Source organism: Austrofundulus limnaeus, unplaced genomic scaffold (assembly GCF_001266775.1).
Source record: "Austrofundulus limnaeus strain Quisiro unplaced genomic scaffold, Austrofundulus_limnaeus-1.0 Scaffold10, whole genome shotgun sequence".
NCBI lineage: Eukaryota > Metazoa > Chordata > Actinopteri > Cyprinodontiformes > Rivulidae > Austrofundulus > Austrofundulus limnaeus.
In genome coordinates, this window is record NW_013952412.1 from 346,222 (window position 1) to 366,705 (window position 20,484).

At 39.0% G+C, this 20,484-nt stretch overlaps 1 protein-coding gene across 9 annotated transcripts in view; it reads left to right on the forward strand.

Annotated features, from left to right (window-relative positions):
* ubr4 (ubiquitin protein ligase E3 component n-recognin 4) overlaps positions 1 to 20,186 on the forward strand; it is a 47,177-nt gene extending 26,991 nt beyond the window's left edge. For 5 of the 9 annotated variants that reach the window (XM_014001679.1, XM_014001681.1, XM_014001683.1 and 2 more), the window contains 49 exons: positions 152 to 329; positions 580 to 684; positions 1,023 to 1,178; positions 1,552 to 1,720; positions 2,228 to 2,432; positions 2,520 to 2,633; positions 2,906 to 3,115; positions 3,232 to 3,381; positions 3,463 to 3,690; positions 3,816 to 3,894; positions 3,994 to 4,236; positions 4,342 to 4,510; positions 4,638 to 4,782; positions 5,030 to 5,115; positions 5,208 to 5,295; positions 5,384 to 5,577; positions 5,702 to 5,941; positions 6,029 to 6,167; positions 6,303 to 6,428; positions 6,612 to 6,740; positions 6,831 to 7,180; positions 7,869 to 7,959; positions 8,106 to 8,190; positions 8,439 to 8,566; positions 8,897 to 9,026; positions 9,810 to 9,970; positions 10,054 to 10,163; positions 10,430 to 10,571; positions 10,775 to 10,856; positions 11,016 to 11,189; positions 11,309 to 11,430; positions 11,727 to 11,924; positions 12,016 to 12,096; positions 12,187 to 12,274; positions 14,362 to 14,489; positions 14,616 to 14,723; positions 14,809 to 14,928; positions 15,071 to 15,261; positions 15,374 to 15,547; positions 15,664 to 15,763; positions 15,874 to 16,092; positions 16,212 to 16,325; positions 16,429 to 16,571; positions 17,789 to 17,914; positions 18,011 to 18,205; positions 18,331 to 18,555; positions 19,341 to 19,431; positions 19,537 to 19,699; positions 19,814 to 20,186. In XM_014001679.1, coding sequence (XP_013857133.1) covers positions 152 to 329; positions 580 to 684; positions 1,023 to 1,178; positions 1,552 to 1,720; positions 2,228 to 2,432; positions 2,520 to 2,633; positions 2,906 to 3,115; positions 3,232 to 3,381; positions 3,463 to 3,690; positions 3,816 to 3,894; positions 3,994 to 4,236; positions 4,342 to 4,510; positions 4,638 to 4,782; positions 5,030 to 5,115; positions 5,208 to 5,295; positions 5,384 to 5,577; positions 5,702 to 5,941; positions 6,029 to 6,167; positions 6,303 to 6,428; positions 6,612 to 6,740; positions 6,831 to 7,180; positions 7,869 to 7,959; positions 8,106 to 8,190; positions 8,439 to 8,566; positions 8,897 to 9,026; positions 9,810 to 9,970; positions 10,054 to 10,163; positions 10,430 to 10,571; positions 10,775 to 10,856; positions 11,016 to 11,189; positions 11,309 to 11,430; positions 11,727 to 11,924; positions 12,016 to 12,096; positions 12,187 to 12,274; positions 14,362 to 14,489; positions 14,616 to 14,723; positions 14,809 to 14,928; positions 15,071 to 15,261; positions 15,374 to 15,547; positions 15,664 to 15,763; positions 15,874 to 16,092; positions 16,212 to 16,325; positions 16,429 to 16,571; positions 17,789 to 17,914; positions 18,011 to 18,205; positions 18,331 to 18,555; positions 19,341 to 19,431; positions 19,537 to 19,699; positions 19,814 to 19,878 — 7,257 coding nt within the window. In that variant the 3' untranslated portion in view covers positions 19,879 to 20,186. The remainder of the gene's footprint in view (positions 1 to 151; positions 330 to 579; positions 685 to 1,022; positions 1,179 to 1,551; positions 1,721 to 2,227; positions 2,433 to 2,519; positions 2,634 to 2,905; positions 3,116 to 3,231; positions 3,382 to 3,462; positions 3,691 to 3,815; positions 3,895 to 3,993; positions 4,237 to 4,341; positions 4,511 to 4,637; positions 4,783 to 5,029; positions 5,116 to 5,207; positions 5,296 to 5,383; positions 5,578 to 5,701; positions 5,942 to 6,028; positions 6,168 to 6,302; positions 6,429 to 6,611; positions 6,741 to 6,830; positions 7,181 to 7,868; positions 7,960 to 8,105; positions 8,191 to 8,438; positions 8,567 to 8,896; positions 9,027 to 9,809; positions 9,971 to 10,053; positions 10,164 to 10,429; positions 10,572 to 10,774; positions 10,857 to 11,015; positions 11,190 to 11,308; positions 11,431 to 11,726; positions 11,925 to 12,015; positions 12,097 to 12,186; positions 12,275 to 14,361; positions 14,490 to 14,615; positions 14,724 to 14,808; positions 14,929 to 15,070; positions 15,262 to 15,373; positions 15,548 to 15,663; positions 15,764 to 15,873; positions 16,093 to 16,211; positions 16,326 to 16,428; positions 16,572 to 17,788; positions 17,915 to 18,010; positions 18,206 to 18,330; positions 18,556 to 19,340; positions 19,432 to 19,536; positions 19,700 to 19,813) is intronic. The other 4 variants (XM_014001680.1, XM_014001685.1, XM_014001688.1 and 1 more) reach the window with 2 other exon arrangements.
* The last annotated feature ends 298 nt before the right edge of the window (positions 20,187 to 20,484 follow it).

Genomic DNA, 20,484 nt, shown 5'->3' on the forward strand with positions numbered 1-20,484 from the left:
GAGGCAGAAAGGATAATTAAAGTCTGTGGGCTGTAATTGACATTGCTGTTGTTTTATGTTTGTGGCCTGCATGTCTACTGTGTGCTAGTTTCTGATTAAATACATCTGAATCTAAAGATGCTGATGATGCTTTCTATTGTGACATTCCCAGTCTGAGTCAATGGTCCTGGATACAGCAGAGAATGTTACCAATGGAAACCCGTCACCTCTTGAGGCTCTGCTGGCCGGAGCTGAGGGTTTCCCCCCTATGCTTGATATTCCCCCTGATGCTGATGATGAAACCATGGTAGAGCTGGCTATTGCTCTCAGCCTTCAGCAGGACCAACAAGGTATATATTTAAGGATTAAAAAACAAGACAAACTGTAGTAACTAAGGAGTAAATATAACTAAACCAGTCATTTAAGATGGTCTTTATGTTTGTACTAAAATTAAGTTGATGTTCTATGAACCGCAGACAGTTTGGACATGGTTCACAAGTTAAACAACACATGTTCAACAGCCGTTTGTGTTCTCAAAGTAGAAAAATATGTGTTATCAAATTAAATCGACACCTAAATGTACTCTTTGGCCTTTCTTAGGCAGCAATAGCAGTGCTCTTGGCCTTCAGAGCCTTGGCCTGTCTGGCCAGGCTCCAAGCTCCTCATCACTTGATGCTGGCACCCTTTCAGATACAACTGCTTCAGGTAATAAAACCATTCCCACTGTAACAATATTGCTATTATCATTCTTATAAATGTAGATTTGATTTATTAAAAAGAAAAAAGATAATCAAACTTTTTCAATTAAAAAACAGAAAATGCTGCGTGAATATTAGGAATCACTATTTAAACTAATCTTGAAGTTGAAGCTTTTTTTTCTATTTTATTTCTGATAGTTTAATATCACTCATTTACAAAATACTTTTAAAAGTAATAAATTTGAGTATTTTGATTGTGCTGAATGTTCCTTTGCTTGTTAGTGAAAAGTATAAACTAAGATCATGTATCCTGGCCAGATGACCACGCTGTATTTGCTGTTACAGCTATTGCTATGATTTCAGCCCCGGCATCAGATGATGAGGGCAGCACAGCTGCTACTGATGGCTCTACATTGCGGACCTCCCCAGCTGAGCACGGCGGCAGCGTGGGCTCAGAGAGTGGGGGTTCTGCTATCGACTCTGTAGCAGGGGAGCACAGTGGTGGGTTGTTTAAATAAAATAGGCCAGTATAATATAAAAAATGCTTAAAATGCATGCCTAAAATAAATTGTGTACCACCCAAAAAACAGATCAATATGCCCAAGTACGGTCAGTGGATAATAAACATTTTCTGGCAATTATTTTTTATCTTTCAGCACTTAATTTACCACACCTTTCCTTCTCTTCATCCACACCTGATTTAGGCTAAAAATATCCTGTTTTATGTTATCCAATGAAGTCCTGAATGGCACAATCCTTCTGAAAAAGCACAAATTGCTTTTTTGATTTAGAATCACATTTAAACTTTATTGTAGTTTGCTGTATTTCTAATCTGTGTTGTCATGAGTTTTTGTTTTTTTGCATTCTTGTGTAGTGTCAGGACGCAGCAGTGCATATGGAGACACAACAGCTGAAGGTCACCCTGCTGGTCCAGGCAGCGTGAGTTCCAGTACTGGAGCAATCAGTACCACAACAGCACAGCAGGAAGGTGAAGGCTCAGAAGGAGAAGGAGAGACCGAGGGAGACGTCCACACAAGTAACAGGTCCGAGTCTGAGGGATGTGGTGTTGTTTGATTTTTATATTTAAACGTAGTGTTTGAAGAAAATAACAGTTTGCTTTGCAGTTGTGCTGTATCAAACTGTGTTACAGACCAATGAAACAAAGACATTCTTGTAAAAAATCATTTAATAGACTAATTTAGTGTAAAATTACACAAAACAGTAACTGTTGTGAAATTTCTGAATTTTTTTTGTTATTCAATATAGTAAAAATTGTTCCAAATCCTACATAGTTCTTCAAATTGATAGTGTCCTGACTGCCATCTTCTGGAAATGATTCAAAATGAAACTTTGTTACATCATCAGTCTCTCTTATGAAGTCTTTAAGCTTGATTTACTATCAGTGAGGCCACCTGTGACCATCAGAGTAAAATAAACTAGGAAATTATTTTTGTAGTGGACTAAATGTATTTAAAGGAAAAAAAATGTAATGTATTTAATTTAGTAAATGATTTGTAATGTGTCGCTTATCTTTTTATATTTGTTGTTAGGTTGCACATGGTTCGTCTTATGCTACTGGAGCGCTTGCTACAACACCTTTCTCAGCTCCACAATGTAGGTGGAGTTCAAGCCATCCCATATATGCAGGTTATTCTTATGTTGACCTCTGACCTCGATGGGGAGGATGAAAAAGATAAAGGTGCCTTGGATGACCTGCTTGCGCAGCTGATTGCTGAACTTGGCATGCATAAAAAGGTAACTATTTACTTACACCACAATGTTAACAAGTATATAAATATTCCAAATTTTCTGATCTATTGAATCCATGTAATTTCTCTGCAGGATGTGTCCAAAAAGAATGAGCGCAGTGCCATCAATGAAGTCCACCTGGTCATCATGAGGTTACTTAGCGTGTTTATGTCTCGTACCAAGTCTGGCTCTAAGTCTTCATCTGAGGTAAATCAGCAATTTTAAAATTAATTTATTTACTTTTTTTCCTAATAAAATACAAATGATTTATTAAAAATTGGAGAACAATGTGTGACACCAGTTGTTTCATAACCAAAATATATATATAAATTAGTGCCTCATTGTGGTTTTTGAACCTGATCAAAAAAGGAAAAATTTGTCTATCATGTGATTTGAACAACAAAGTTCACATACTTGCATGGTTTAGAAATGAATTATGAACATATAGTCTAATTTATCTGCTGCTGTGCTTCTTCTAGTCATCCTCCCTGATTTCCAATGCAACAGCAACAGCTTTGCTCAGTCTGGGTTCCATTGACTATTGTCTTCATGTGCTCAAATCGCTCCTGGAGTTCTGGAAAAGCCAACAGGGTGAAGAGGAGCCTGTGACCACCAGTCAGCTCCTTCGCCCCCACACTGCTTCCTCACCCCCCGACATGAGCCCCTTTTTCCTTCGTCAATATGTCAAGGTATCACGATGGCGGGGAACATGTCTTTTTACGTGTTTTTTTTTTTTTTTTGTTGTTCATATTTCTAATACTACTCAGTGTTTTGTTTGATTACTAAGTGTTATTTTTGTGTTCAGGGACACGCTGCTGATGTGTTTGAAGCTTACTCCCAGCTGCTGACTGAAATGGTCCTCCGGTTGCCGTATCAGATAAAGAAGATCACTGACTCAAACCCACGAATCCCACCTCCTGTGTTTGATCATTCCTGGTTCTACTATCTCTCTGAAGTAAGTCTCGGTGTATTTCCTTTTCATGAGATTGTTCAGTATTTACAAAAAAAACAAACAAATCTTTTTTTGTCTCTTCAGTATCTCATGATCCAGCAGACACCATTTGTCAGGAGACAAGTTCGAAAGCTCTTACTATTTATCTGTGGCTCTAAAGAAAAATATCGCCAACTGCGAGATTTGCACACACTCGACTCGCACGTCCGCAGTATCAAGAAACTTCTGGAAGAGCAGGGCATCTTCCTTCGTGCTGGCGTGGTCACTGCAACATCTGGTTCTGCTCTCCAGTATGACACACTGATCAGTCTGGTGAGGACCCTTTAGAGATGTTTTCTCAGAAAGCTTAAATTTTATTTAGGATTTTTTTAAATATCTCCAATTATTTGTCTTAAGTTTTATTCCTGCCGGTGCATTTACAATGTTTTTTTTTTTAGATGGAACATTTGAAAGCATGTGCGGAGATTGCTACTCAGAGAACAATCAACTGGCAGAAATTCTGCATGAAGGACGACTGTAAGTTGTTTTCAAACACTGTCAGCAGGTATAAGCATTTAAAGCCAGCATTGTTAACATTTTTCTCTCTTTTTATCCCTCGTGCTCTTTGCTGCTCAGCTGTGTTGTACTTCCTGCTCCAAGTCAGCTTCCTGGTGGATGAGGGTGTTTCTCCAGTTCTCCTTCAGCTCCTCTCCTGTGCCCTGTGTGGCAGCAAAGTGCTGGCCAGCTCCTCCTCCACCTCTTCATCGGGCTCAGGAGGCGGCTCAGGTGGTGCCGGACAGACTGGAGCGTCTCAGTCCTCTCAGAGCAAATCTTCTAGTAAGAAAAGCAAAAAGGAAGACAAAGAAAAAGACAAAGAGGGTGAGACGTTGACATTTGTTTTCTAAAATCTTCTTCAGCCTGTTATTAATGTTGTGCGTGAAAAAGATGCTGGTCTTCTGATGATTACTTTTGAACTGATGACAGGTGAGAGTGTCAGCAGCCAGGAAGATCAGCTGTGCATGGCTCTGGTCAGCCAGCTGAACAAGTTTGCAGACAAGGAGACGTTAATCCAGTTCTTGCGCTGTTTCCTGCTGGAGTCAAACTCATCAGCTGTGCGCTGGCAGGCCCATTGCTTGGCTCTGCATATCTACAGGTACGGGTGAAACAATTAGACTGTGAGTGTTATAACCACATAAATATGAGTCTCAGCAAAACCACGAATACACATAAAATGCTAAAATTATATTCAGTGTTTTTGGCTAATGTGACTGTTTCTGCAGGAACTCCAGCAAATCTCAGCAGGAGCTGCTGCTGGAGCTGACTTGGGCCATCTGGCCGGAGCTCCCTGCATATGGCCGCAAAGCTGCCCAGTTTGTTGACTTACTTGGATACTTCTCACTCAAAACTCCTCAGACAGAGAAAAAGGTTTGTTTTATCTCAGTGTGGTTTATCAGTGTTTGTCTTGTTATTTTTGTATGTCACAGTGTGAAGATAAAATGATAAATGTGTTATTCAAAATATCTGTATTTGACTCGGCTGTTTAAGTTTGTAATTGAAAGTTTATACTGATCTGCTCAAGATTTTTAATCTAAATTGTTTAGTGTTTTTGACACAGAAAACTGCAGTCAGTCATAGAAAATCTTTCTAAATCACATTTCTTTTCTTGTTACAGCTGAAGGAATATTCCCAGAAAGCTGTGGAAATCTTGAGGGCACAGAACCACATCCTAACAAATCACCCCAACTCCAACATTTACAAGTTTGTATTCACTAATTATCATTTCTCTTAAAAAAAATAAAAACACATTTGACCTTCTTCTACATAGAATCATCCATGGTTTTCTTCTGCAGCACTCTTTCTGGATTAGTGGAGTTTGATGGTTTTTATTTGGAGAGTGACCCCTGCTTGGTGTGCAACAACCCAGAAGTTCCCTTCTCAGTAAGTGAAACTTATAAAACTAATAAAAACAAAGTTCTGAATTTGTCAGTCATTTTCAACTTGTTTTCTTGTCTCTTTTGTCCTTCAGAACATTAAACTGTCATCAATCAAAGTGGACACACGGTACACCACCACACAGCAGGTTGTCAAGCTTATCGGCAGCCACACCATCAGCAAAGTCACAGTAAAGATCGGCGACCTCAAACGCACGAAAATGGTCCGCACCATCAACCTTTATTACAACAACAGAACTGTACAGGCCATCGTGGAGCTGAAAAATAAGTATGTTTTACTCAAGCGCCTCTCTTTTGCATTGTCTTTAAGTCATTTATGTTCATACCAGGTGTAAAGTTCATATAGTTTATTAGTTTTAAGATGTAACGTTTACATCAACTGTTCTGTTCAGGCCGGCTCGTTGGCACAAAGCCAAGAAAGTTCAGCTTACCCCAGGACAAACTGAGGTGAAAATCGACCTTCCCTTGCCTATCGTCGCATCCAACCTGATGATCGAGTTTTCTGATTTTTATGAAAACTATCAAGCGTCGACCGAGACCCTGCAGTGTCCACGCTGCAGTGCTTCTGTTCCTGCCAACCCTGGGGTGTGTGGCAACTGCGGTGAGAATGTGTATCAGTGCCACAAGTGCAGGTAAATATTAGGTTTCTCCCTCAATTTGCCCTGAAATATAATTTTAAAAATTATGAGATTTTAATCAATATTTTTTTTTCTCTTCAGGTCTATTAACTATGATGAAAAAGATCCCTTCCTGTGCAACGCCTGTGGTTTCTGCAAATATGCCCGATTTGACTTCATGCTGTACGCTAAACCTTGCTGTGCAGTGGATCCAATTGAGAATGAGGAAGACAGGAAAAAGGTAAACTATCTGTAGGAAGAGTACTATAATGAAATACACAAATATTCAACCTCCATTTTCAAGATTTAGAAACTTGTTTTATCATCACATTGTTTGTCTTTAATTTGTTTCGTCTCTATTTTTTATGTTTTTCAGGCTGTAACTAACATCAACACTCTGCTGGACAAAGCTGACCGGGTCTACCACCAGCTGATGGGACACAGACCCCAGTTAGAGAGCCTCCTGTCTAAAGTTAATGAGGCAGCACCAGAGAAACCCCAGGTCAGTCACAAGAGAAGCCTGAACACAACTTTTAAAATAAAGCTAAATGTTTGGATGCATATATGTAAAAAGGAAAAATATATTGTGTGCACACTAGCAATATTTTCAAAATTCATCTCAAGTATCTTTCAGTCTTGATTATACATTTTTACATCATGGTGTTCTCTCCTTTGTTGCTTCCAGGATGATACTGGAGCAGGTGCAGGACTCGGTACCTCTACTGCTAATGTGAACCGATACATTCAGCAGCTGGCTCAAGAATACAGTGGAGACTGCAAGACATCTTTTGATGAGCTCTCTAAGATAATACAGGTCAAAGAGCAGGAAAAACGTAACATTTTAAAGGAAAATGAAGCACCAGTATTTTTTCATACCGTATGTATTGATGTGTTTTGTTTACAGAAAGTGCTTGCGTCTCGGAAGGAGCTGTTGGAGTATGATCTGCAGCAGAGAGAGGCTGCCACCAAGTCGTCCCGGAGCAGCAGCAGCCACCAGCCCACCTTCACCGCCAGTCAGTACCGAGCTCTGTCCGTGCTCGGCTGTGGCCACACTTCATCAACCAAGTGTTACGGATGTGCCTCAGCTGTCACGGGCCACTGCATCACATTGCTTCGTGCGCTGGCCACCAACCCGGCTCTCCGGCAGATCCTCGTCCTCCAGGGTCTCATTCGTGAGTTGTTTGAGTACAACTTGCGACGAGGTACAGCAGCCATGAGGGAAGAAGTGAGGCAGCTGATCTGTCTCCTCACCAGGTGTGATTCACACATCCTGTTGTATTTTAATTAAATGTAATTGTTTTTAGCTTTTAACCTCAGAATGGGAGGTTTTGACAAATCCAATAAATGTGACCCATCACATCGTAACGAGGATTAAGTCTAAAAGTTATGTGGAGAAATAGGCAGATGTAGTGTTTTGATTAAAACGCATGCAAAAATTAAATTTTGTCAAAATCTAACAAATGTGTTATCAATGTTTCATTTCAATGAACGGTCAGAAATATTATCCTAAAAAAAATTTCGAAGCACTTTTTTTGAGCATTAGCAACCAAAAACCCATTTTTAAGGATAAACGCCTTTAAAATGTTGAGATTTTCACTGTGAGCTATCAAAGCTTTTGTTTCTTTCCAGCTGGGAAATCTCATTCAAATACTATTTGAGGTTTCTTTTTTCAAATGACAAAAAAAAAATCCTCATTAAAATTACATAATATTAGGATTTAGACCAAATATTTATGTATTATTGTAACCAAGACAAATTAAATAAAATCTCTGGATCTACTAATGATATCAAATATAGCTTTTAAAGCCAGGAATAGGTCATTTTGACCAAATTTGACTTAATCCTTATTTCGATGTGATTAGTCACATATTTTTGATTGTTGCAAACACAATGCAGTGAGATAACAGGTAAATTGTGTACTTCTTGTATATTTCTGCTTCAGAGATCATCCAGAAGCCACACAGCAAATGAACGACCTCATCATTGCCAAGGTTTCCGCTGCTCTCAAGGGTCACTGGGCAAATCCCGACCTGGTATGTTATTTTACATGTTCTATTGAAAGCTGAACTTATTAATTTAAAGAAACAGTGTCTATAATTAAACACCAGATTTACTGGATTGGGTTGTTTAAATTTGCTGTAGAATTTTCTGTCTTGATATGAACATGTCTCCGTTTCAGGTAAGTAATTTGCAGTATGAAATGTTGCTGCTGACGGACTCCATTTCCAAAGAGGGAGGATGCTGGGAGTTAAGGTTGCGTTGTGGTAAGCTTAACTTCCTGCCTTATTGTTCAAGATACCCATTTTCTGTTTTATTTTGTTTGTTTTTTTCTGATCTATGTGTCAAAGGAAAGTAACTTGTGATTGTCTGGATGACCTAACTTGTTCTGCACATTATTGCAATGGTTGGCTACAAAAACAGTGATTTTTTTTTTCCTTTTTGATAATTTTTAGTTCATTTTAAAACTCTTTTTAAAAGCCGTGTTGTTTGTCTGTGTTGTTTGTGTTTGTAGCACTCAGTTTGTTCCTGATGTCAGTGAATATAAAAACACCTGTAGTCGTTGAGAACATCACACTCATGTGCTTGAGAATCCTGCAAAAGCTGATAAAGCCTCCTGCACCAACTAGCAAGAAGAACAAGGTAATTATTACTTGGGAACTTTAGGTTGAATGTATTTGATTAAATATGCAACACATCTAAACCCTGTTAAGACAACAGACCATTAAAGACGAGTCCAAAAAAGCTGGATGCTCTCTTTAATTCAAACACTTAAATAGGCACATTGCTCTTGTAAGTTTTACTAGACCAAAACAAGATGACATTTTTATGTCGTAGCTAAAACTATAAACCCTGCACTATTGTCTTATTATTAAATTTCAGTTTTTTTAACCGTATTAGATGGTGCTTTTAATGTGTTCTTATACTTGTGTTTTCTGAAACATACTCTTGTGTATTTGTTTGTATTTAAAGGATACTGCCATTGAATCGCTGACCACAGTCAGACCCTACAGTAATGAAATTCATGCCCAGGCTCAGCTTTGGCTAAAGAAAGATCCTAAGGCATCTTATGATGCTTGGAAAAAGTGTCTCCCAGCTAGAAGTGAGTACAACAAGAATACGTCTGAATTAGGGCTGTCAAATTATTTAAATTTTTAATCTATTAATTCCAAGATAGCTGTGAATTAATCACGATTAATCTTAAACTTAATATAAAACTTTATTGCATATTGGTAAAATAAATTACTTGTTATTAATTAATGTCTTTATTTTGAAAAAAAATTGGTGCTTAAGAAATACATACAACAATAATAAATCATGAAAATATCACCTCGATTGCACAAGAACAACAAAAATCAGGACCTAAAAAATGCCCCAAACATATTTGGGTCAGTTAAATTTTGTGCAGAATAATGGTTAAATCAAGAATTCAAGGATTTTTATTCCAAATGAGTACTATATGAGGAATGAAAGATAGATATTAAGGTCACAGTTGTCAGCAAAACATACATAAATAAAATAAGCCATAAGAAGACAAAAAGAAAAAAAAACTGTACATAATGTGTTATATACATGGAGGTTATTTTTTTTTTTAATTTAACCTTTATTTATCCAGGTAAACTGTTTGAGAACCACTTCTAATTTACAAACATGACCTGGCATGCACTGAGTGCATTGCAATATACAGTACAAACCTACATATTCAGCCATAGTAAAGTGATTGTAAATTTTAATTGTGATTAAAATTTTTAATCTGTGCCCATGTAGCACTAAAATTAATTAGAGTTAACTCGATTAATTTCTCAGCCCTAGTCTGAGTACGTCAGTCACAAGATTATTCTTTATGATAACCCTGTTTCTGTTGGGAATATTTTCATTACCACAGGCCAGGAGGCTGTGTCCAAGCCTCAGGGCAAAGCCGAGCTGCGGAAGCAGTATCTGCTGGAGAAGTATGTTTGGAAGTGGAAGCAATTCATGAGGTCCAGGAAAGGTGAAGGTCTTTTCCCTCGCCTGCTCAAACTGAGCCACAACAACTGGCTTCGGCAGGTAAAGAAACGTTTATTTATGACTGTTGAGCTGTGCTTTCTGCAGATGTGCACGTCGTTTAAAAACTGAAATCTTTGCCCCAGGTTCTGTTCACACCTGCCACCCAGGCCGCAAGACAGGCAGCTTGCACTATTGTGGAGGCTCTTACCACAATCCCCAGCCGCAAGCAACAGGTCCTGGACCTGCTCACCAGGTTTGAGTCTTGAAAATATAACTTGCACCTACAAACCGCTACCAGATGTATAATAGATGTAAAGGGATTCTAGATTTCTTTTCTTTTTTATTACCAAAATTTAGTCAAATAAACATGACCAGAAAGGGTACAGTAATTTATCTGCTCGTTATTTTCAATTATAACTAAATATGCTGCAGTTAAAGGGGTAATTCTTGCTCAAAAGACTGTAAAAGGCTCAGTAGATAATAAACAGTGTCCATCTAATCAGTAACTTTGTTTGTCAGTTACCTTGATGAACTGAGTGTTGCTGGAGAGTGTGCGGTGGAATATCTGGGCCTGTACCAAAAACTGATCAAGCCAACACACTGGAAGGTTTACCTGGCTGCTCGTGGGGTTCTGCCCTACATCGGTAACCTGATCACCAAGGTACGATGAAGAAAGATATCTCATGGACTGGATTCGGTTGTTTTTTTAAAATCAAAACAAAATTATAACTTAAAAAACAAAAACTATTTTGGCATTAATTATTACATTTTTGTTGTTGAGGAATTTATTGCAAATGCATTGATCAGTGTCTATATTAGTCTGTTTGGATTTTGTGAATCTTTACATTTTATTTCTCTGATCAGGAAATAGCCAATCTCCTTGCTCTAGAGGAGGCGACACTGAGCACAGACCTACAGCAAGGCTACGCCCTCAAGAGCTTGACTGGTTTGTTTTCTTCTTTTACCTTTATTTGTAAAATGAAGAGAAGCTGAGAGCAAAATTTAAATTAAAACAACATAAACTTCACATGTTTTTCAATACAGAATTTAATTTTGTGAAGGATTCTTCTGTGACTGCTGATTTACTGGCTTCTGGCTGTTGTAGGATTGCTGTCATCTTTTGTGGAGGTGGAGTCCATTAAGCGCCATTTCAAGAGTAGATTGGTTGGCACAGTTCTGAACGGATACTTGTGTCTGAGGAAGCTGGTGGTGCAGCGCACCAAGCTGATCGATGAGACTCAGGACATGCTCCTCGAGATGCTGGAGGACATGACAACAGGTCTGCACCGACACACAATGTCAACATACTTTAAGTTTCATTCTGATGGTTGTGCTCAAATGCAAAACGAAGGTTGTAAATGTACTAAACATCAGATTTATTCATTTTTTTCTGTACAGGTACAGAGTCTGAAACCAAAGCTTTCATGGCAGTTTGCATCGAGACAGCAAAACGATACAACCTTGATGACTACCGGACACCCGTGTTTATTTTTGAGAGACTGTGCAGCATCATCTACCCTGTAAGTTGCAATTTGTTAGCACAGTTGCCACAAAGGAGATAAATTATCTGCAATATTAATCATTTTAAATGTGAGTTTTTTTAAATGTTGAATTTGCTTGTTTATTGTTTTTTGTTTGTTTGTTTGTTTGTTTGTTTGTTTGTTTGTTTGTTTGTTTGTTTGTTTTAATACTCCTCTATGATAGTAATAAATAACTTAGCTTTACTGATAGATTTTTATGAGCAAATAATTCTCTTAAATATAGTTTCCCAGAAATGTTGAATTAATTTGAACTGTTCCTGTCATCCTCTGTGTAGGAGGAGAACGAGGTGACGGAGTTCTTTGTGACTCTGGAAAAAGACCCTCAGCAGGAGGACTTCCTGCAGGGCCGAATGCCAGGAAACCCCTACAGCAGCAACGAGCCGGGTATTGGCCCACTGATGAGAGACATCAAAAATAAGATTTGTCAGGACTGCGACCTGGTGGCGCTTCTGGAAGACGACAGTGGCATGGAGGTAAAATCTACACTCTGCTATTATTGGTGTCTTTTTTTAACTGAAACTTTTGTTTCTCAGAAATAATCAAATTTCTTCCTGTTTTTCTCAGCTACTTGTAAACAACAAAATCATCAGTTTAGAGCTGTCTGTGGCTGAGGTCTACAAGAAGGTCTGGTGCCCGACAAATGAGGTCAGTAAATTATTCTTTATGAGGTGCTTTTTATGTTAAATCCAGTTAATCTGAAAGTGATTCAGCTCATGGATTATTTTCCCCCCAAAGGGTGAGCCGATGAGAATAATATATCGAATGAGAGGTCTACTTGGAGATGCCACTGAGGAGTTCATAGAGTCGCTGGACTCAACCACAGGTTAGATTTCAGATTGTTTTGAACATTCTTTGTCAAAAGTAAAATGTTTTTATGTTTTTACATCATTTTTCTTTGCTCTAACACTGAAAGTACAAATACCAGGGTTCGCGCAGGGTCTAAAAAAGTCTAAAATTTGAAAATCAAACTTTTAGGCCTAAAAAAAAGATAAAAAGACCCAGATTTTCATCTAAGGTCTTAAATTAAAATTTATCAAGTCTTATTTTTTTATTTTTACTTTCGATCATTCCAGAGAAGCGTTGGCTGCATAAAGAAACAGAGTAAAGTGCCGTAATCAAAGGTTGACGTGATCTGTCTTCATGAGGTGCTAAGTTTGCTACCAGTCTTTGTACGCATTAAAATACAAATCCAGTGATATCTGTAGGTAAAAAAAATGGCAGTTTACTTCCATGTTTTCGTCCACTTTGCCACTATAACTAGGGTTGGGTACCGAAACTCGGTTCCAGTTTGGCACCGGGGCGAAGATCAACAGTAGTAGTCAAACCGAAACACAACTCTAATTTCGGTGCTTTATTTTGGTGCCTCAAAGAAAGCTGTTAATTGCGCCGTCTGGTGTTCACTGTTAACAGTGACAGCCTCGGCACAATCTCCACAGAGTGCCAACAACAATAGGGGTGAGTTTTTAATGTGTTTTAACCGTTTAATTTAGCTGTTTCTGCCCTCTGTGTCGGACTATGTGTGGTAGAGAGAACAGCTGTGTGTTAAGTTTCACTTCGAACGGGAGCGCAGTGAGCGCCATGTTTTTACTTTCGGTTTGAAACCGCACTGTAATTAGCGTGTCCGAGTAGTTTTTCTTTTAAAAAATGCTGGGACTGCTCACAGGAGGCATAGAAGAACACCTGTATTGTTCCCCCTGCTGGATTTTTAAAATAAAAAAAAAGCTCTCGGTCCTTTCTCGCTGTTACGTTAGAGCTGCGGCCGTGCAGCAGACAGACGCTGCAGATCACGTTTGCTCTGATCGCAGTATAAAGTCGTGATGCAGGTTTCCTTCGGTTTACATTTCAAACTGTGCTCTAAACTTAACTTCAGCTGGTTTAAATGCATTTTTTGCCCGGTGTGAAAAAAAAACGGGTGCAGACTGAGGCAGACTATGAGCGCTGTGTGTGTGTGTGTGTGTGTGTGTGTGTGTGTGTGTGTGTGTGTGTGTGTGTGTGTGNCTGCACAGGCAGGAAGGGAGCGTGTGACTGAGACGTGGCCAGCGGCGTGCAGCCCGTCCAGCTCTCTCTCTCTCTGTGTGTGTGTGTGTGTGTGTGTGTGTGTGAAGTCCTCACAAATATAGCAAGATGCTGTTTTTGCATCAAAAATGCTGGGATATTAAAACAGTCATTGTATTTTATGTAAAAAAATATATTAATCTGATTAATGTACAAATAAAAACAGAATATTTAGCACTAGATAAAATAAAACATGAATTTATTTTTTTTAATGTTTTCTAGTTTTAAGTTAATATGTTGGTCAATTTVAAGTTTGACTTTGCCTCAGAAATAATCATTGCTTTATAAACCTGTGTGAGTGTGTGTGTTTTATTTATTTATTTTCAAAGTACAGATTTAAATACCGTTTAGGAACCGATACCGTTTTGAAAGTATCGATTTAGCACCGGTATCGAAATAAACCCTTTCAACACCCAACCCTAACTATAACCGCCCGCATACAGCGGCTTGTTCACCCGCTCAAAGAACGAAGTTCAGTCACATCCACTGCCTGTGGTTTAAACATGAGAAAGCATGTTTTCAATGAGACTCGGCTTGATGTCAGTGGTTTTTGCACTTGGTTGGAAGCACTTGGTCCATAGCAGTCGATTTGAAGGATATGACTGTTTCATTAAGATGGTTTAGTGATTTGTTTTAAAATTAAATATTCTTTAATAGCTAAATTGAAAAGGTTTCTATGTTAATATTTCTGGGACTACTTGAGCGTTTCTGTTACTGCGTCTGTTTGGTCTTAAATGTCATTCCTAATGGTCTAAAAGGGTCTTTAAAAGGTCTTAAATTTAACTCACTGAAACCTGCGTGAACCCTGAAATACTTTTCCACTGATGGGGATTTATGCTTCTTGCTTGATTGCAGATGAAGAAGAAGACGATGAAGAGGTGTACAAGATGGCAGGGGTCATGGCACAGTGTGGAGGACTGGAGTGTATGCTCAACCGGCTGTCTGGAATCAAAGATTTCAAACAAGGACGACATCTGCTGACTGTAAGCTACATTTATTCAGCTGAAATCAATTTCAAGTGTTGTGTGACTGAAGCTGCATTTTTTTATTCAAATGTTATATATACACTGGTTTAACACCCAAGTTGAACACATTTTGTTTTTGTCCAGGTTTTACTGAAGCTGTTCAGTTACTGTGTCAAAGTCAAGATTAATAGGCAACAACTAGTGAGACCGGAGATGAACACACTCAATGTCATGCTGGGAACTCTAAACCTGGCAAGTGTTTTCAGGGAATTTCACTTTGTCGTGATGCCGAAAGTCAAACACAGAGCTTAGTTTTAATCTTTTTCCTTTTTTCCAGGCTTTAGTAGCAGAACAGGAGAGCAAGGACAGCGGTGGAGCCTCCATAGCAGAACAGGTCCTGAGCATCATGGAGATCATCCTGGATGAAGCTAATGCTGAGAGGATTTCAGAGGACAAGGTAAAACTGAACTAAGTTGGATTAAAAAAGGACATTCACTTTGTAAACAAAACGTTTTATTTCTTTCTTTCTTTCTTTCTTTCTTTCTTTCTTTCTTTTATTTATTTATTTTTTATTTATTTATTTATTTTTTCTGTCACAGGGTAATCTTCTGCTCACAGGAGACAAAGATCAGCTTGTGATGTTGTTGGATCAGATCAACACCCCGTTTGTTCGCTCAAACCCCAGCGTGCTGCAGGGTCTGCTGCGCATCGTTCCATACCTGTCCTTTGGTGAACTGGAGAAGATGAAGATTTTGGTGGAACGTTTTAAACCGTGCTGCAATTTTGACAAGTAAGTATTCCTGACCCTTTTTTTTAAGGATGTCGTGTTTAAGCCTCTGATTTCTAAAGGTTAGATCATTAAATCTGGCTCTGAACATTTCTTTGTGTTTTTTTTCTCGAAGGTACGATGAGGAGCACAGTGCAGACGACAAAGTGTTTTTGGACTGCTTCTGTAAAATCGCTGCCGGAATCAAAAATAACAGCAACGGCCATCAGCTAAAAGATCTCATTCTTCAAAAAGGAATCACACAGAGTGCACTGGACTACATGAAGAAACATATCCCCAATGCAAAAAAGTAGGTCCCCCATTCTGCTTTAAAATGCCTGAAGATGATTCCTTTAAAGCTCTTATAGGTTTATTTATAGCTACTAGCTTTTAAGCTAAGCTTTTCGTTATCTGAACTCTTTTCAGTTTGGATGCAGATGTCTGGAAGAAGTTCCTCTCTAGACCAGCTCTACCATTTATTCTTAGATTGCTCCGTGGTTTGGCTACCCAGCATCCACCCACACAGGTACAGTTTATCTTGATTCTCAAATACAACAGCTAAAAGCTAAAAGCATATATTCAACGCACACACAAGAATTGTAATTCAGCTCATCAGATGTTGTCTTTGTCATCCAGGTACTCATAGGCACAGATTCAATAACCAACTTGCACAAGCTGGAGCAGGTTTCCAGTGATGAAGGCATAGGAACTCTGGCAGAGAACCTCCTGGAGGCGCTCAGGGAGCACAGAGACGTCAACCTGAAGATTGAAGCAGCTCGCAGGGAAACCAGAGCTGAGAAGAAGCGGATGGCCATGGCCATGAGGCAGAAGGCCCTGGGAACTCTGGGCATGACGGTAACTCTCCATTTCTTTAAACCTTTTTATTTCCTTATTCATGTTGGTAATTGTTGTGCCTTCGTTTAACAATAACTTATAAGCTTATGGTTTTTGTGTATTTTCTGTTTGCCTTTCAGACAAATGAGAAAGGTCAAGTTGTTACAAAGACTTCACTTTTGAAGCAAATGGAGGAGCTGATAGAAGAGCCGGGTTTGACCTGCTGTATCTGCAGAGAGGGTTACAAGTTCCAGGTAATGCCTCGTATCCACGGTTTATTCATGAAACACATTAGAGCTCCGGTTAGAACTGGAAACAGGGTTAAATGTCTCTTGTACTTTTTCCCTTTTGTCCTAGCCAACCAAGGTTTTGGGCATTTACACGTTCACAAAGCGCGTGGTTTTGGAGGAATTTGAAAACAAGCCTCGCAAGCAGCAAGGCTACAGCACTGTGTCGCACTTCAACATAGTCCACTATGACTGCCATCTGGCAGCTGTCAGGTCAGTTCTAACTCCATCATTCACTCTCATGTTATTATTTAGGTTATTATGCTTTTGGTTTTTCAGCAGCTTTTACAGTAAGAACAATATTGTGACGGTTCCGGGGTTTTGTTATTTTATTGCTATTTATTTTGATTGCTTAAGTTGGGTGCCTGTCAGGTCTCCCTCCTGACATATAGGATATTTTTAACCAGTTTATGGGATTTTACTATATAGTGTTATTTTAGGTTCACACAAGGACATACCTTATAAAAAACATACACCCTTTTCAAAGTTAAATTAAATAATGAGTGACAAAATGTTTAAAAAAAAGAGTGTGCGCACAGACAAAACAGGATTCATATCTTTTAAATATATCATTTACAAACAAAAATAGAATACAAATACAATACAATACAAAAATTATTTATCCCTCCCCCAGTGTCCTTATGTGGTATTAAAACCACTATAATTCAAAGTTCAAAGTAGCTTGGCTCCACAAGCACCAAAGTTGGTTGGTTAAGATTAAACTCAACTCAGATTCTTCAAAGAAATAAACACTCCCACAAAATTTACACACACACAAAATTACACCCATAAAAAAAAACACAGCCAAGGCACTAAAAACACACAGAAATACACAATTACCATTTGCATTAATAAGTCATTTCAACAGCTTGGACAACATGAAACAGACTTACTTTTTTGCTGAGTGTGTTTTTTGGGTAACTGGTGTGATTATGGAAATGTTTGGTTCATTAAAAGAAAAGATAATTGATTTTTAGTTTTTTCATTTAACACATAAATTAGTTTTGGTTTTTTGTGGGAGACTTGCATTTGTCATTTGTTTGATAACGTCATGTCAGCATGCGCGATGGGTTTCCGGCGTCGGATCCAGCAGTTTTTTGTCTTTTTGTTTGGTTCGGCTTCAGCAGTTTTAAATCCATAAACTCCACGATTGTATAAAAGTTGTCCTCCGAGGGATTAAACGCCTCGTTACGGAACTTTGTAATGCGGGTTTGGAGAGCTGCTGCACACTTGGGTCTTGCCAACAAGTGAATGAACGAACACACACACGTTGAGTGTGGGCGGATCTTAAAGGTGAGGCACTGCAGCTTTACGCAGCTGATCACAATCAATAATAATTAAACTAAGGTGGAAACAGGTGAAACAATTAAAGATAATTATGTGCAAAATCTAGGTTGCCACAATTTGACTTCCGGTTTCCCTTTCAACAGGCTGGCTCGTGGGAGAGAGGAGTGGGAAAGTGCTGCTCTTCAGAACGCCAACACCAAGTGCAATGGCCTGCTTCCTGTGTGGGGGCCACACGTGCCAGAATCGGCCTTTGCTACATGCTTAGCCAGGTAACCACGTGTTTTAGGGACGCATTCACAGAGCAAACTCTTTCTCTTTTTTAGGTCACAGAGTCATTCTTTCTTTCTTGTATGGCTGTCACACAGGCACAACACATATCTTCAGGAGTGCACAGGGCAGCGGGAGCCCACCTACCAACTCAACATTCACGACACCAAACTGCTGTTCCTGCGCTTTGCTACCGAGCAGTCGTTCAGTGTCGACTCAGGAGGCGGGGGCCGTGAGAGCAACATCCACCTCATCCCCTACATCATCCACACAGTGCTCTACGTACTCAACACGTACGGGATTTATTTGTGTTTTTTAATAGACGTGTGTTTAAAAAAACAAAGGAGTCAGGGTTTTTTCATGAAACATAAGTCCTCTAGCCTGTTAGGATTTGACAGCACAAACTCTGCCCCTGCAGCACACGAGCCACGTCACGAGAAGAGAAGAACCTACAGAGTTTCCAGGAGCAGCCTTGTGAGAAATGGGTGGAAAGCTCGTATGACGTTGAAGGACCACATTATTTCACCATCTTGGCCATGCACATCATGCCTCCTGAGAGGTGGAGGAGTTCTCGTTTGTACTTCCTGCGAAGACTCCTGGTCATGGCACATTCTCGCAAGGCCTCTGCCGTTTCCACAAACAAGTAAGATACTTTGCTTTGTATGGGATTATCTTGTTCCATTAGCGAAATGTTGGAACCAGTCACTTTTGGTACTTTTATTCAATCTTAAACCTCATGACAGCATCCACAACCAATATCTGTTCATAGAAAAATCTTATTAAAAAAAAACAGTTCTTAAATCTGAGCGATGAGGATTTTCATTTAGTAAACTTTATTTGTATAGCACTTCTCACATTCAAGTAGCCACAAAGTGCTTCACAATAAAACAGAATAGCACACAAAAGAGCATAAAATTACACTGACAAGTAATAAAGCATTAATAAGACATGCAGCCACATTAAAAAGTTGCTTTAAAAGGTGAGTTTGTAGCTGCTTTTTGAAAATCTTCTCTAAATCCACAGCTCTTAGAGATTGAGGTAATTCGTTCCAAAGTTTAGGAGCTACAACCTGAAATTCCCCATGTCTTTAGTTGGAACGGAGGAACAAGTAGCTTAGTGGAGTTACTGGACCTAAGTGTACATGTAGGTACAGGTGGGTGAAGTAGATCTGCTGTAAACGTGGGAACCTGGCCGTGCAACGCTCCAGAAGAGATAAGAATTTTAAACTGTATTCTAAATTCCACAGAAACTAATGGAGTGAATAAAGACACCCTCACAAGATTTGTTCTTACTTGTGTTGTTATAAAAATAGGATAATATGAAGGAAATTCTAATACATAGGTCCTAAAACCACTAAGGATTTCATAAAACCTGTAAGAATCTTAAAACATAAACATGTTTTTATTGTTTAATTTGCTTCCTTGTCAGACTCACAGATAAAACACCAAAGGAATATGCAGTTTATCGCTCACCTCTTCTCTTCTGGGGCCTGGTGGATCTGGTCTATGACATGTTCAGGGTAAATATCCTACAACCTTGAAAAAATGTGTCAGGCTTTGGTTGATCACATTGTTGATGGTTCATCAGTAAATTAGCTTAACATGTTTTTTGTTTTTGTTTACAGAAAGTACCCACCAGCAACACTGAAGGGGGATGGTCCTTCTCTCTGGCAGAATACGTCCGTCACAACGACATGCCCATCTACGAGGCCTCTGAGCGCATCCTCAGGGCCTTCCAGGATGAACTGATGCCCGCCGAGTCCATGTCAGAGTTCTGCGACGTCGTCGGTCAGTATATAACCACCATCGATTCACCTGAGCACACTTGATTCATATCCTCCAAATAGGAAATATATCTTTTGAAAATTAAACCGATTCTTGTTTTGATTTAACCTCCTCCAGGTCTCCTTTCTGAAATACCAGACCCGGACCTCTTCATGCAGGATTTGTTGAACTCTTTGCCCTGATTCAGCATCAAGTCACACCCCTCAGACACACGTAAAAACAAAAAACAGAAGAGCTGTTTACACACCAGAATACACACAAACACCATGCTTCCTATTCAGCTACCACGCCCATATGACATCTCAAATTAAACTGTATGTGTAGTCTACAAAAATATTAAATAAAAAGAACTCATTCACTTTTGGCAACATCTCTGTAACTGCCTGTCACAACGGAGAGGACGCTGAAGCAGGATTTACTTTTCGCCCCCTGATTCAAACTGCTTCACTCTGATTAAAGATGATTTGATTTGTTTATTAGTGGGTTTGAAGAAAACAAAATGTCAGAGCCCAATGACAGTTTAAGACCTTTTGCGTGTTTTCCACTTAGTCACGAAAACTGAATCTTCACTTGTTTTATGGCGAGCTAACAGAATTAACATCTTCATGTCCAGATGTCGGTGATTTGGATGATAGGATTGAGATGAAACAATTTTGCTTTTTTTTTGTTTTTGTTCTTTTTTTTGAACCCCTCCAATTTTAAGGTAACTAAAATGTTTTTTGTTTCTTTGACCCACCACATTTTTGCCGTGACATTGGATTTAATTTTGTTTTCTTTTTGTTTGTTTG